This window comes from Phaenicophaeus curvirostris, chromosome 9, assembly GCF_032191515.1.
Source record: "Phaenicophaeus curvirostris isolate KB17595 chromosome 9, BPBGC_Pcur_1.0, whole genome shotgun sequence".
Classification (NCBI taxonomy): Eukaryota; Metazoa; Chordata; class Aves; order Cuculiformes; family Cuculidae; genus Phaenicophaeus; species Phaenicophaeus curvirostris.
Window position 1 is genome coordinate 34,774,366 of NC_091400.1, and position 15,543 is coordinate 34,789,908.

The 15,543-nt window shown below is 41.0% G+C and overlaps 1 protein-coding gene across 2 annotated transcripts in view; it reads left to right on the top strand.

Annotated features, from left to right (window-relative positions):
* PRKG1 (protein kinase cGMP-dependent 1) overlaps positions 1-15,543 on the top strand; it is a 473,692-nt gene that overhangs the window by 54,630 nt on the left and 403,519 nt on the right. For both annotated transcript variants that reach the window (XM_069863903.1, XM_069863901.1), the window contains exon 2: positions 10,676-10,842. In XM_069863903.1, the coding sequence (XP_069720004.1) occupies positions 10,676-10,842 (167 nt within the window). The remainder of the gene's footprint in view (positions 1-10,675; positions 10,843-15,543) is intronic.

The window sequence follows — 15,543 nt, forward strand, 5'->3', positions numbered from 1 at the left end:
CGTTTGTAAAGAGGAGAGCTTTCCCTTGGGAATACTTCAACATCTCCTGTGCTGGGATTGTGGCTGGGCTGTAACACCAGTAGGTTACAAATGCTTGTAGGGTTAGATTGCCTTACTGAGTGGTCTCCAAAATTTGCTCAGCGGGAGTATTTCCCTGGTGAGCACACCTTTTCCCTGCTTTACCTGGGCAGAATGCGTTTGTGTTGCTGCATCCTTCTTTCACCTTCCTATGTCCATTCCTGTTAGCATTCCCTGAAGACGAGTGATGCCATGAAATGTGAGGTCACAGGTGTGCTGCTTGTGCAAAGATACCCTCTTCATTTGCAAGAAATGTGACCTTCCCCTTCAATATCCTTTCAGGCTGGAATTCCTGGAAGCATCCAGCTCCTCTGGAGGACAGTTATTTTCATCGAAGAAAGACTGTTCTAAAGCCCTTAGAAACTTTTTATCTTTTCCTTGCCTTCCATCTGAATTTGGTGCCCTTCTTCTGATGTCATGTTTGTCACTATTTTTCCTCAAAACAATGCTTTAAAATTCTTTGTGACTTGCATTTACACGTGGCTGGATGAGGTTGAATAGGTTTTAGGTTTGTCTCACGTAGCTCATGGGAATTGGGGAAATTTCTCTGAATCCTCCTCTTGCCTCCTGTAGATTGCCCTTGACTAGGTAGTCTGAGAGTTTATGGGCATGTTGCCCCTAGGCTGTTTTATTGTGAGAACTTTACTTCTCTGGAAGTGATTGCCTTACGTTGCTCTCATGACTGCTTTGCAGCTCAGCATCTTTGCTGAGGCTGTTGACCACAGACTCACCCGCAGTATCTCTTTATGAGGACAATTCCAAAGTCTGGTCCTTCTGCTTCAGAGTTTCTGTACCTTTTTTTTTTTTCAGTTACAGCCAGAGGCAGCTTCACAAGCCTGGGATTCTGAGTAGTCTTCCTAAAACAAAGATTAGCAAGAGTATTTCTGAACAGAAAACCATCTCCTATGAGGCAGTTGCTGTCGGGATAGTCTTCAAAGCTCAGCAGGATGCTAACAGCTGACGCTCATGCAGTGAAAATACAAATTAGGAGGTAGTATTTTGAATCATAGAATAACCAGGTCGGAAAAGACCCACCGGATCATCGAGTCCAACCAATGTGACAATTTGTCCCTGATCTGACTTGGAAGGGAAAGAAACTGTCAGTGGTGCTGCCCTGGTATGAGCTTCAGCTTGCCTTCTTCTGCACAGACACCTTCTAGAGCTTCCTGCTGCTGTTACTTCTCCAGTTAAAATTTATCAAGTCGTGTGGTTGTTTAGAGTTCGTATTATCTGCCGAAAGGTGTTTGCCTGGCTGTAATCTGGTTTATTAGGAGACTAGGTAGGGACTGCTTGATGGTGCTCCCACAACTTGGCTCAGGATTGCTGTATCCTGGTGTACGTGGGTACATCAGCAGGGCTTGCCTTTTAAATCCCCTCTGGTTGCTCCTTGGCTCTTGCCAGAGGGTATGTTATTTAGATAATCCTGTACGTCTCTCAAATATTTATGTCTTGAAGCATGGCAGCTAATGTCACTCCTCCTGCTGACTTGTAAAGCAGGAAGAAATATTTCTCCCTAAAATCCCTAAGAACCTTTATTGAAAGACTAAGGCTCCAAGCACTTGTCTGCATTCTGCTGTTGTACACCTATGGCATTTAAGCAGGGGGCTTCTCCAGGCGGCTGAAAACAAAGAGCTGGAGCAACTTTCCCAGTGACAGTAACATCCATCAGAGGTGCTAAGTGAATCAGTGTAAGTGATGTTAAATCTGTTGCCATTTTTCCCCCATACATCATATTTTCTGTGAAACCCCATCCTAAACTCGCACTAGAAGCAGCTATACATTTATGCTGTTGTGACAGCGTTCACTTTTGATGTCTTTATGCCAAGGAGGAGCAAAGTGCTTTTGCAGAGCACATTAATTTCGCCTGGACAACAGGGCATTTAGAAAAGCTTGCAGCGTGTTTTTAGCCTCTAATCCAAGAGGCAAGAATGAGCTGTCTCTTCTCAGAGGATCTCTAATTCGATTTCTGCATCTATTTAAATTAGGTTATCATCCACTTGGCAGGTTTCCTGCATGTTCCACCAGTGCAAAGGCCATCTCTGTAGTGGCTATCAGTAACTTTCTTCTTCAGGGCATCCGAATGTATTTCTCTGTCCACATGTTCATTTATCACTATGAAGCCACAGAGACCTCAAAATATGCTAATAAACTTCAGGGAACTTGTTTTAGTTGCCATTTAGCTAGGCTTCCCATACCTGCCTCCAGTCAGAGTTCACTGTGCGGAGCCGCCAAGAATGGAAGTGTATGTGGGTAATTGTTTGATTGATGGAGAAACTCTTGCCTTTCAAGTAGGTGGTTCTTTTCAAGATGCATCGTTGTGACCTTCAAGATGTGTTGTCTAGATCTCTGCGACTCAATCTTGTTAACTAAACTCCCCCTGGAGGTGTCTGGATTGTCTCTGCATCCCTTGGTGTTGTGACATATGGGTGCATATGTTTTCTCTGCTATTTTTGCTGGTGCAAAAAGTCTCCAGCACAGTCGTGCTGGATGTGAGCACCAAAACTGTGAGATGCATTGGGGTAACACCCTTCAGTAGACCACTTTTTTTTTTGGCTGGATGTCCCTGAGAGAGAGAGGGGGAGAGAGAGAGAGAGACACCTCATTCCTCCTTCACTGTGACCTTGCCATGTGTTTTCACCTGTAATTAGCTGCCCAAACCTTCTTCTGTTTGCTTCAGGCAATCAAATAGCTGCTTGATCCTGTTTAGAGGTATTGGTAGTGGTTTCTCAAAATGAAGCTCATGTGGGAGTTCCTTGGAGTTGTCAGATATTTCAGAAGGAGGCAAATTGTGTTGGCAAGAGCTGACTTCTTTTTTTTTTTTTTAACTGAGCTTGTCAATGTTTCCAGTATCTAAATCTGGGGTTTGGTAGGATGCAAAATACTAGCCTAGAAAAAGGTGGTAAATTATGATCTGTGGGGTGAGATGTTAAAATGCAAGGGTTAAACAACTCTTGCCTACAGTATTTTTATACTAACGACAATTTTCAGCAGAGCTGAAAGGAGATTTTAGTTTTTTTTCTTATATTATTTTGCTTTTTAAGCACCGAATGCCAAAATATGATAATATGAACACCAGTGTAAGTGAACTGTGTGTTTTACTGATACATTTAGAAATCCTAAGTGGAGCTGTCTGATCGACGCATTCCTTACAGAGCAACTCAATTCTGCAAGTGTAATTTGTATTGAAGTATAAGAAAAATGAAAACTGGGGGTTCTTTCCTTTTTGGCAGGTTTAGATTGGGGCATAGTTTCTTTAATCAAAATGTCAGTATAAAAAAACTTCAGTGTGCCCTTCTGAAGTACATATTCTTCCACCCAGCTACGCAGTGACAGTCTGGGCTGAAACTGCTTACGGTCCTAATTGGGAATTTTTTCTTGCATCCTGAGGTGTATGTTTCTTCCTTATATGTTTTGGGAAAGGTAAGTGCTGTAGAGAAAATCCACAAGTGTGGGTGGCCTTCGTGTTTTTCAGTCCTGGACTCGAATCCTGCCCTTATTCCCAGTTAATAAGACAAGAATAGCTATCTGGAATTATGTTTAAAATTCCCTTTATATTCAAAGCTTATTTATCCATTGCCCAAAGAAACAGCTAATGTAGAGTTATCAGCTGTCGATGGCAGTACAGTCCAAACAAGACTCAAATTTTACCAAAGGGCTTTTCTGTACTGTTCTGCTCCTCATAGTAAGGTGCAGAGATGATCCATTTTCAGTTGTAGGCTTTTGTATTTAAAGGCATTATCCAGTGCTGTGTGGATAACTCCAGAAAGTTCCTATTGCACTGCTGTCATGCGAAAAGCACGTGCTGCCCTGTGCCGTGGGTGTTTGTCGCTGCCTCTGGTGTAAAACGTCCCGGAGCCATTGGGGAGGACCCACTGCCCTTCCGTGATTGACTTGAAACAAACAATTTCTCGGACAACATAAACGCTTTGGTTTCAAAGCCACCTTTCCTAAGGCTATGGGCTTCAAGTTGGTGGTTGGGGATCAAATACTCATGTCAGCAAGTTAACATTCTGCCTCTATTTCTTACGTGGGAATCTAAGAGATAACGACAATGTGTCATGCAGCCTGTTGAGAAGGGATGAGTGCAAGGAGGAGATTTTGACTGCTGTCTCTTGTTGACAGTCATTTTGGTGTCACTGAAGGCTTTATGATTTTTAGCTGTTGTTTTTGAGCCTCTCTGCTTGGCCAGGACACGGTATTCCTAAACAGAACCAAGAAGCTGAAGTATGCAGACAAATACGTGTAGGACCTATGGGCCATGTGGTGGGTTGAATGATTCTATAGTAAGCAATAGCAATTGTTTAGTAAGACTTCCATATCTATATATTTACTGCGTTTTAGAAGGTGTGTCTGCCGGGGCAGCGGGGGTTTGTGCTGAAGGGAGCATCTCTATGAGAACGTTTAAAATATCAAGTCTAAACTACTTATCTTGGTTCATTCATTACGTTCTATTGCAGAGCGGTGTGTGAATATATGTTCTAGTCTTTCATACTCTTGTAAGTACACAAGGGCTTAAAACCAGAGTTAAAAGCTGTGTAAACATGGGCTTTGACAAAAGAGCTTCCCAGACCTGCTAGAAACCTGCAGTCTTTGCTTTTTGTGTTACCTGGAATGGATGCTCCCTTACCAAATAGAGCTATGTCTAGGTACCACTTAAAAATACCTGTTTAACATTTTTTTTACAGTGTGTTTGTATCCTGCTGAATAGTTTCTGGAAATCTGGAGCAGGCACAATACTTCGTGTATTTTTTTTTCCCATAGCCACATTTTGTAGGAATAAACACTCCTAAACATTTTGCAGTGTGGATTTTAAACAGATGGCTATTGCAGGGCTTGTCTGAGCTCTTGATTTGCTCATCATGTTCTGGGTCAGAGACTGTGGACTTTTTTTTGTACATTTCTTACCTGCTGAAATCAGCTTAATTCCTTGTAGAGGGATATGGAAGCTCCCAAAAAAGTAGTGTTTCTGCATGAGTTTCTACAAATACCGTTGATAGGATTAGTTGGTGGATAAATGTAAAGGATGTATGCATGTACATTAGGAAAAAATTCTTCACAGAAAGGGTCATTGGGCACTGGCAGAGGCTGCCCAGGGAGGGGGTTGAGTCACCTTCCCTGGAGGTGTTTAAGGCACGGGTGGACGAGGTGCTAAGGGACATGGTTTAGTGTTTGATGGGAATGGTTGGACTCGATGATCCGGTGGGTCTCTTCCAACCTGGTTATTCTATGATTCTATGTATTTAATTGGGGTTTTTACAGCTGTGATGAAATAGCACTAAAAAAGGTAGTAGTAGCTTTGAGCAAGGTTTATCGTACTGGTGAGGAAGGAGTTCTCATCGCTCAGAGCGCTGCACTTGTAATACTTTAAACTCCATCCCTAGCAGTGAGCTCTGTCTCTCTGCTTGAGGTCATTAATAGTACTTGGGCCTTCCACACCAATAGTCTGCCTAGAAAAAAATTCTCCTTTTCCCCTGTTAGTGTTGGTATAGAAGTCCATATTGAAAACTTTTATTTAAAAGTTTGGAGAGGGGAAGAGCTAAGGGAAAACTCTTGTGTCTTTTTTTTCTCTTCTTCTTCACTAGTAATACAAAATGTACTTTTTTGTTCTCCTTTCTTTGAGGCATCTTCCAACCTGTACAGTACATTACTTTTCATTTTTCTTGCTGGTAGTTTCAAATGGTTTGGTACATAGTGTTGTGACATACTTGCGGACACTGTAAAGTTCCAGTCTGCTTTGTTTATTCTTCTTGATCCACCTTGGTTACCAGGAGAATGAGACCTGTGTGGCTTCTGCTGCTGTCTTTGAACCTCAGATTCCTGCAAACTCCCTTGCAAACTGATGCAACACCAGCACCAACACAGTGGGTGTCAGCCAGGGCTTTGCCTCTCTGTAGCATCCTTAGATGTGTCCAGCAGTAAGTGTTCCCATCTGCGCTTAACTTCTTCCTTCCCTTGAACTCAGCCAGCAACTCTTCCAATGCTGGAATAGGACCGTTGGGGACAAAGATTAATTTTTTTTGTTCTAATATTTATTATACACTCTGGAAGGTAGAACTCTAGCATAGAGAATATGTGTGTTTCTTGCTGTGGGCACAGAGCCTGAGGTGACTATTCCTTCTGCTCTTTGTACAATGTGAATTACTGTCAGGATAACAACAGGCTGTCATACAGGGTTTGGTATTTTACTACGTGCATTGCAAACCACCGTAGCGTTAACTCTGCTTCTTACCTTGGGCTGCAGGTGTCGATGCATTAAGTATGTTTTTAGCAAACTTCTTAAGGTGATTTTTGCATGACTTCTGCAAATTAAAATGCAACCAGTTTGTTCCTGTTGCTGCCTTATTAATTACTGCGTGGACTTAAACTGATTTGGGAAGAGATGCATCATAAAGGACTGTGCATTTTTTTTTTTACCCCATTCATCGAGTCAGTGTCGCATTTGACTGTCAATCTTTAAAAAAAATAGTGATGTCTTAGTGCCAAGTTCCTTACTCTGAAGAGTAAAGATGACAATAACTGCATTGGGGACCGTTTGAATCTGTGCTCACTGAATATTCATGGAAATGTCCGCTTCTTAAAACGGGGCCATATGGAAATAGTTCTCTTGCCTTACAAATTTTCTAGTAGAGTTTGTTTGCTGATTGTTTCTAGTAGAAACAGGAATCAGAAAATACAGAATAAATACTATTTGAAAATAAGAGGTAGTGAAACAGCTGTCTCTTGTTTAAACCACTTTCTTGCAATAGCAGGAGTGTGTTTTTAACGATTTTAAATAGATTTTTTTGTATTATTGTGTAGATTTCTGCATTCACAAACGTGTCTGGCATAGATGCTGTTTTAAAATATCGATGATGCTTAAGGAATGGTGTGGTTCAGAAAAGCATTTCTTAATGAATAATTGTGAAGTACCAGTTAATTTATAGGCTTTGAGTTTCATTTCATATAAAAATCAATATAAAAGAAACGAAAAATCTATTTACCTGAAATTGCACAATTTTTTATGTTGTAAAACCCTGCATAATATAATGTTGAAGTTGCTGAAGGCTAGGCATGTGCAAGTATGTGGGAATGGTAATCTACATTTCGTGAATAATTTTTTTGAATTATTAGAGTGCCGAATATTCTCTTGCAGGGAACAATAGAATAACTCTTATTGTAGCTATGACAATGTATTTTTAGTATCAACTGATTTTCAAATATGTCAAACTAAGCTTTTTATTTTTTTAAAGACGGGTGGACTATCTCCTGGTGAAAAGATTTGTAGCGTACAAACTACGAAGCATGGATTAGTCTGGTGTGAATACACTGATAAATATGTGCTTGGGTCCCGGGGTTCTCGTTCCTGCATCCGGCTCTGTTTATGGGCAGCTGGAGGTGCTTTTCTCTCATGCTCTGCTCTTTGTGTTTGAAGTCTCATTTTAACTAATTATCCTTAAATAATGATATCTATTTTGGTTACACTCAAGTGTGACTCGAGTTATTATCCAGGCTGTTTTATGGAGGTATTTAATTTTAAGATGATTAGATCTGGCAGAGATGAAACTGTGCTATTGATGTCCCGACTGGCGTGTTTTTCCTCCTAATGTATTTCATATTGTTGTTAAAAGGGTTTGAATGACTTGGTGGGCATCTGAGCTTTAATTTCTCTGGTCTTTCTTTGTTGAAGGGCAGACACTGTGAATCAGTTTGTTCAGATGTACTCAGGCTGTAATAATACCATTAAACTCAGAAATTCCCTAAGTTTGTTCATGCTGTGTACGTGTTGCTGCTTCTCCTCAACGTAGACTTCTAATGGGTTTTCTTAGCCCCTGTGCACATCTTTTGCTGTTGTTTAGACCAAACATACCCAATCCTTTCCAATTCCTTCGCCGTACTCGATTCCAACAACAGAAAAATTGATTTTTTTTTTGCTGAGGGCCCTTAGATTAGTAGAGGAGGTTTGACTTAAGCCATGTCTGAGTTCCCCCCTTTCTCTTGTGGGTATTCTCACTCCACTTGAGAGACAGACTTTATCAAGGAGAAAGCCTTATTTTGAGCCTTGGAATGAGATAAATGGCTGGAATGGTAGTGCTAGTTGGTGTGGCTAATGTGAAAGCTTTTATTATGCTTTCTTCTTTGGCAGGCGGTTTGAGTAATGCTAGTAATTAGTGCCTTTGTAGGGAGGATTTGGGGGACCTGGAGGGGCAACCAAGACCAAAAGAGCAGTACTGAGGCAAGGCAGAGCATAGAAAGGGTGGTCTTGTTCTAGGACAGGAGGAAGGAGTAAGGAAAATGGGTTATCTGTCACCTGTTGTCTGGTTAGCCTTACAAATTGCCAGCTTCTTGGGCTACTGAAAGCAAGGAGCAACACAGATTAGGTTTTTCTGATGATTTTTATTTGCATGCGCAAGGAGTTGGAGTGATGGAATGTGAAGTCAAATCAAATTTCTTAAAAGCAAAAGGGTTTTGTAGCAGTTTGAGTTTGTGTTGTCTTGCAGACAGTGCTTGAAAAGTCCAGGCTGCTTCTCATCCTGCCCTTCAGCTGGGTCGGCACTGATGGGCTCTTGTGTAAAGCAGCATGTTTTGTTGAAATAACCTCAAAACTATCAAAAGCATTGAAAGAATCTTAAACATTAATGAATTGAATCTGTACTGCATATAACCTTGAGGTATACTTTAAAAGGACGAGAGCACAGGCATAATATCTCCAAGGCTGTCTGGTTTTGGACTTCTGAAGTCCCAACTTGCCTCTTTTTCAAGGAGACACAAGCCATAACGTACCTTTCTTTGAAAACCGTGTTTCGTATTCTTATTTCAAAAAGATAAAACTCTTTGGAATGCAAAATGTCTACAGGTAGCTGTCATCAGCCTGGGTTACATTCACATTAACAAATGGTTCTCCCTGCAGAAGTGAAGCTGCAGAGTGAGAAATGAAGAACCAAGGGGCTTGTGTCCAGCCTGTAGGAGTTTTAGGGGCTTTAGTTTAGGTCTAGATCTAGATTGAGCCGCCCCAATTATTTGTTTGCACAAGTCACTTCAGGAGTTTTTTGCAAAATGTCGGGACGTGGTGCATTAGCAGATGGATGAAGTTGAACTTGACAGTCTGAAGGGAAGATTGGAGGGTTCATCTGCATGTGACTCACACTGTAGGGAGCACTTGTAGAAACTGAAGGAATCTCAGGAAAATCAGGAAAAACATGTTAGAGGTTTTGTTGCACGCTTTCTGTCATAACATGACAGTGGCAGCGGCACTTCTGGGTAGAGCGGATTGTGCTGTGTGCCTGTTTTAGGGATCTCCTAGAGAACACTCAGACTTCAAGAAGTCTCAAGTTTGTATCTTCAGAAACAACTGTTCCCTTACTCAACATTGCAAAGTGCCTACTAAGAACTCCAGACTTCCAGCCCCATTGCATGCGAAACCTAAACTGCAGGTGTAATGCACCCCATATAACTTCAGAATTTTTCATTTAGTCATCAAATAAATGAATTAATGGTGGCATTATGTGTGCTCGCAGCCCAAAAGGCTGACTGGATCCTGGGCTGCATCAAAAGCAGCGTGGCCAGCAGGTCGAGAGAGGTGATTCTGCCCCTCTCTTGTGGGGAGTATTGTCTCCAGTTCTGGAATCCTCCACTTAAGAAGGAGATGGAGCTGTTGGAAGGGTCCAGAGGAGGCTACAAGGATGATCCGAGGGCTGGAGCACCTTCTGTATGTGGACAGACTGAGAGAGTTGGGGTTGTTCAGCCTGGAGAAGATAAGGCTCTGAGGAGACCTTAAAATGACCTTCCAGTACCTGAAGGGGCTACAGGAAAGCTGGGGGGGACTTCGTAAAAAGGTTTGTAGTGATAGCAAGAGAGGCAATGGGTATAAACTGGAGAGGAGCGGATTTAGACTAGATGTAAGGAGGAATTTCTTCACAATGAGAGAGTTGAGGCCCCTTCCCAGGTTGCCCAGGGAAGCTGTGGCTGCCCCATCCCTAGAGGGGCTCAAGGCCAGGTTGGATGGGCCTTGGGTGGCCTGATCCAATGGGAGGTGTCCCTGCCCATGGAGGGGGGGTTGGAGTTAAATGATCTCTAAGGTCCATTCCAACCCAAAGTATTCTATGATTATTCCTGTAACAGTGATGCTTTCTCTAATGAATGTAATGGCCTTTGGTGTTTAATTAATACTCCGAGAATCAGTGTGGTTTTGCACGTTAGTGCCCTCCAGTTTATTTAATTTAACAGAAAATATAATAAACTAAGTCATAAATTCTTTAGCTTGCTGTTTGTGTTTCCTTTCAATTTTGTGTATGGAAGGTACTTCAAGTAGCTACGTTATTCTTTGGTGGTTTTTTAGATGCGAACCATAGCTAAAAGAGAATCTTACAATCACGTGAAATCTATTTTTACGTCAATCCTCTATGTATCTGAAACTTAATTACAAAAAATAATTACAAGTTAATATATCTGTTGGTTTTTTTTTTACTTCCCTGCACATGGACATTATCAGATTTTTAGGAAAAACTTCAGTTTTTTTTCCCTCCTTGGGGCACTTTTGTGGTTGTGCTATGTGTTAGATGCTGTTAATGAGCTTTGCTGATGGACAGATGGGTAAATCTTGCTTTTTTTCTTGCTGCAGGTCCAAGGAGCTAATAAAGGAGGCAATTCTTGACAATGATTTCATGAAGAATCTGGAACTGTCTCAGATCCAGGAGATTGTGGATTGTATGTATCCCGTGGAGTATGGCAAAGACAGCTGCATCATCAAGGAAGGAGATGTGGGTTCCCTGGTGTACGTCATGGAAGGTACAGTTTAAAAAGCTAATATTTATTTCCTTTTTTCAATGCATATGGAGATGAAAACTTTATTTCATGGGAAAAACTGTTTCAAAAAAAAAAGAGGCTAAAGATGTTTTCTAAATATGGTTGTTGAAAAACTGTGTGGACTACTTTTGCGTGGAAAATCTCTGGCTAGATTTGTTCGCCTCCCTATATAAAGAAAGAAGGTGAAAGCTGTTAACCTTACACTGAGATCTGTTGGAATAAACGTCCACTAAATATAGTTCTTTGGCTTTGAGGCAATACCGGTGGTTTGCTGTATAAAATTAGGGACTTAACAGAAATAATGGTGTTATGGAAATGGGAAATGACTGTAAAACAAGGAGAATATGGTTGTGACTCACTACCTTATTAGGGCATTGTGAGACAAGCTTATAAATGTTGATAAAGCACATGGGGCTCTCTCCAGAAGCAATGCATAGTGTAATGGAAAATGGTATTTTTCATTCCTCTGAACAAAATAAGCGTAGCATCTGTGGTTTAGCACATCTTATTTGTCACAATATGTGTTGTGGAAGTGTTTTGTTTTCCTGGTGGAACATGAGAGCAGTGGATATTCTGCTGTTCTAGGGATCCGTCAGGTTTTTGAAAATCTTCTAACAGAATCAGTGTTGCCAGTTCTCTGCTTCTCCAAAATGTCAGCTCTTTGCGTTTTGCATCTTATTCTTTCCAAGCTCTCTAACTCTTCACATGTCAAATTTGGCATATTTTATAGATATGTTTTCTTTTTAAAGGAAGTGTAGGTTCATCTGGCACGGCACTGGCACAGGTTGCCCAGAAAAGTCATGATGCCGCATCCCTGGAGGTGTTCGAGGCCAGGTTGGATGGGCCTTGGGCAGCCTGATCCAGTGGGAGGTGTCCCTGCCCATGGGAGGTGTCCCTGCCGATGGCAGGGGGGTTGGAACTGGATGATCTTTAAGGTCCCTTCCAACCCAAGCTATTTTATGATTCTGTCATTTGTAGGAGTTAATAAGTTGGATCAAACCTCATGTCTACTACAGCATCCCTCTTCTGAGAGTGACTGCTGATAAGTTGAGGCAAATTCAGCTAACACAGCAATCAAATTCTCAGTTTGATTTGAAAGCAAATGCATGGATGCTTATAAAATTTTCTTGCTCCTTTTACCAGAGCCGTCTGGTAGACTTGCAAGCATTTTGGCTGGATGACACCCAAGGGGAACTGAGGTTTCTCACTTACCCATATCTTTTGAGCAAATATGGGAAAACTACAGGTTATGTATGTCTTGTGTGTTTAGATGTATTTGTATACACACAAATTCGTTTCTTAAATTGTTCTTTTAAAGAAAAATATTTTTGAGCAGTAAGCCATCCTTCTAAACATGGTTTCCTGCCAAGCTCTTAATGCTGTATAGTTGTAAATGCTGTTCACTAGTTTCCCAAAACAGCTTTAATGTTCTGTCCTTTTAAGGTTAAGTCCTTTCTTGAGGCACAAGTTTAATTCCTTCAGCTTTTAATATTCTTCAGTTTTGCACATACAAATGGTATTTAGTGTTATGAAGTATTTAGTTTGGATTGCAAATTCTTTGTTTCCGTCCTCAGAGTGACGTGAAAAGATTTAGGTTTTTCAGCCTTGCGTTTGAATACAAAGACTTGTTTGATGAAGTGCAGGATCTGTTCTGCCACTAACATAAACCCCCTGCTTTAAAATAGTATTTGAATAGTAATTTTTTTTATAATAACATGGAGTTTTTTCACAGCCCGTCTCTGTGTCTGCCTCCCACAACACTACCCCATGAGTCACACTCACAGTATTTTTGCTGCACAGCTGGTTTCGGATGTGGCGTTCAATGGTGTCCCTTGATAAACCCCATAACAATAGGATACTGTCAAAATCATCATGTCTTTTGCTCAGCCTCTTCACATTCCTTGGAGAGGATTTGTGGGGGGATTTGCAGCCTCACCTGTTACTGCCACAGTTTGGAGCAGTGAAGATGGCTTGGTACTCACACGACCCTTTATCCTTGCTTTTCTGGCAGCCCTCTGTGTATGAGGGCATGACTTGGCTCTCCCCCAGTCTTCGGCTGGTCTTGTAACTTAATTTAAGATTATTTAGATAGCTCCGTAAATATGCGTAATGCTTTACAAACAAAATTATGAAGAGTTTATAGTCTATGTTTAGATATAATGCAATGAGTGATGATGAAGCAGTGGAAATGGGAGAAGATGTTATCAAATGGTTTGGATTATGGTTATGAGAACAGACTCATTAGCTCATTTTGGCTTATCATTCTGTGTCCTCTCAGTTATTAACACCCCCCTCCTCAATTATATACTTCATTCTTTACAAAACTTTAATGAGGAAAGCTATCTTTATGAGTATTAGTGAGAGGTATTTTAACAAAAATCAAGTAATATTTGCAAATATTTCTTCTGTTAATTTGTCTTTCTTTTCTTACTTTGACCTATAGCCGTGATTAATATGAATAAAAATTATTCACTTAGAGCATTTGATAACCAAGACTCTTACGCTTGTTTCTAATTTATGATTCAGTGTTTAGACGGAACCTCTTACCAGAAGTCTGAGTTATATACTCCTGATGTTTCCTTAGACTGATTTTAAATAATAATTTAAGTAAGATGGATTTGAAAGCATCCATCATTTTCACTGTTACCGTCTGTTCTCATTTATCATGGTGAAGCAGTAGTAGTGTCTGTTTTAATTTTCCCCTCCAGACACGAGGACTCTACTAGTTCTGGTGAGACCATTATAATTACGATCCTTGGGTGTTCTGGTTCTTTCCCATGGATGTTAAAATTCATATGTGTGTGACATTTAGTGAGCTCAATGCATCTTGAGAAGCAGGATAATGATGAACGTTGACCTCTGAACTATGCTTCACTATGGCTTGATGATGCTTTCTGAAGGCAATTCCAGATTTGCCACTTTCCTTGGATGGAAGTGGCTGTAGGATTGCCTGTACTTAAGCAAAGTGTCAGGAAAAGGCTTGACTACACTTTTCCATGTTCTTTTTGGTTCTAGTGGAACGGTGATTTCATGCTGCCCAATACTGGGTTACGTGTGCAGTCATTTTTGTTTGTGCACTTGCTCAGTCTTAGCCGGCAGTCAGCTTGACGCTTTCCCCTCCAGTCATGTGCTCCCCTGCATGCAATGACTGAGTAAAAACATTATATTCTTTGTCCCATTATTCCATGTCTTGCATCAGATTTCCTGCCCTGCCTGTATTTGTTTTTGTTATCGGGAGCGAGGGCAGCACTGGTGCAAACAGGATGGACTCTAGAGATGAAAAGTCAGTTAATACAGTGAAGCCTGAGAAAAGACTGAGGTTACTGAAAACGCAAGAAGAAAATATTTCATTTGTATTATTCAACCTGTTATGTGTCAAAACTGCAAAGCTAGGCAGGGAGAAGTGAAACACGGTGCAGGAAAATTGGAGGATGCTGTAAACTGCGATTTAGATGTGCAGAGGAGGAAGCCGAGGGAAATATTCTTGGAGTAGAAATAGTGAATTTCAGAGGGAAATCTGAATGAGGTCCTGAGTCCAAAAGGAAGATGTTCTCTCTGTCTTATGCTGGATATAGGCAAGTGCTGAGTTTGAGAGGTAGGAGTGTGCCTTTGGCATGTGCCATGGATTGGATTTTGGAGGCACGTACCCATCAGATTGAGGAGTTCTCAATCTAAACAGCCTCTGGCCTTCACATGCACTGATCTGGGGGCTCACTCTTGAGAGTTTGCATAGAATAGCTAAGGGAGATGTGTGCTTAGTCTCATCCTCTAAACCCAGTATCTGGTAATATGCTCATTCTCCTCTAAAAAAAAAAAAAGAAGTCCCAGTCGACTCACTTCCTGGGTATGCATCTGGAATTTTTGATCTGGCTTTACATTTCTTGAATGTATAAAGTCTTGTGCAAAGACTTTGTTTTAAAAAAAAAAAAAAAAAGAAAATGAAAATAAAACAGCTTAGAAAAGGAAGAAAAAAGTCATTGATCTGTATAGGTAGGATTTAACTGGAAACTTGCTGTTTTGCTGGTGAGCTTTCATGAGATACAGCCCTGAGGAGCTACAGAATTGGAGCTGTGCTTGTTAGAGAGCCCTTCTGTGTGTCTCTCTCTCTTTGCCTGGCTGTGCTGAGGCAGATGGGATCCTAGTGTGAAAGCCCGAGGATGGCTGTTTCTACCAGATCTGAAGCTGTGGAAGTAATGGTTTGGGCTCAACTTGAGCTCTGAGTATGCAGAGAGAAAACAAAGTTATCAGTCAGGAGCTGAACCTGAAATTTCTCAGCATGCAGAATCCCAAATTTAGACCTGCTTTGTTTTGCTTTTTTTTTTTTACTTCTGTGCTACTCTAGCAGTAGTCTGTGTCTTTCTGACTAGATTTCTATCTCTTGGAGAATAAGGGCCCCCAGCTTACCTGTTTTCAGGACTATTGTTGTCTCCACAATGTCCCAGTCCTTAAAACACCGTATTTCTCTAGTGTCATCCTGTTGGTTTGCTTAGGTTAGTCATCTGACATACCTGAGTTTGATGGATTTGTGACTCAAAGCACCGTAGAAATGCCTTACATATTAAATACAGATCATCAAGGATATATTTGTTCAGTTAACAACATTTAATAGGTTGATGCCAATGAATTTCTTTAAAGGGGGAGGGAAATGTTAATAGGAGGTACACACAGAGGCACAACAACCTG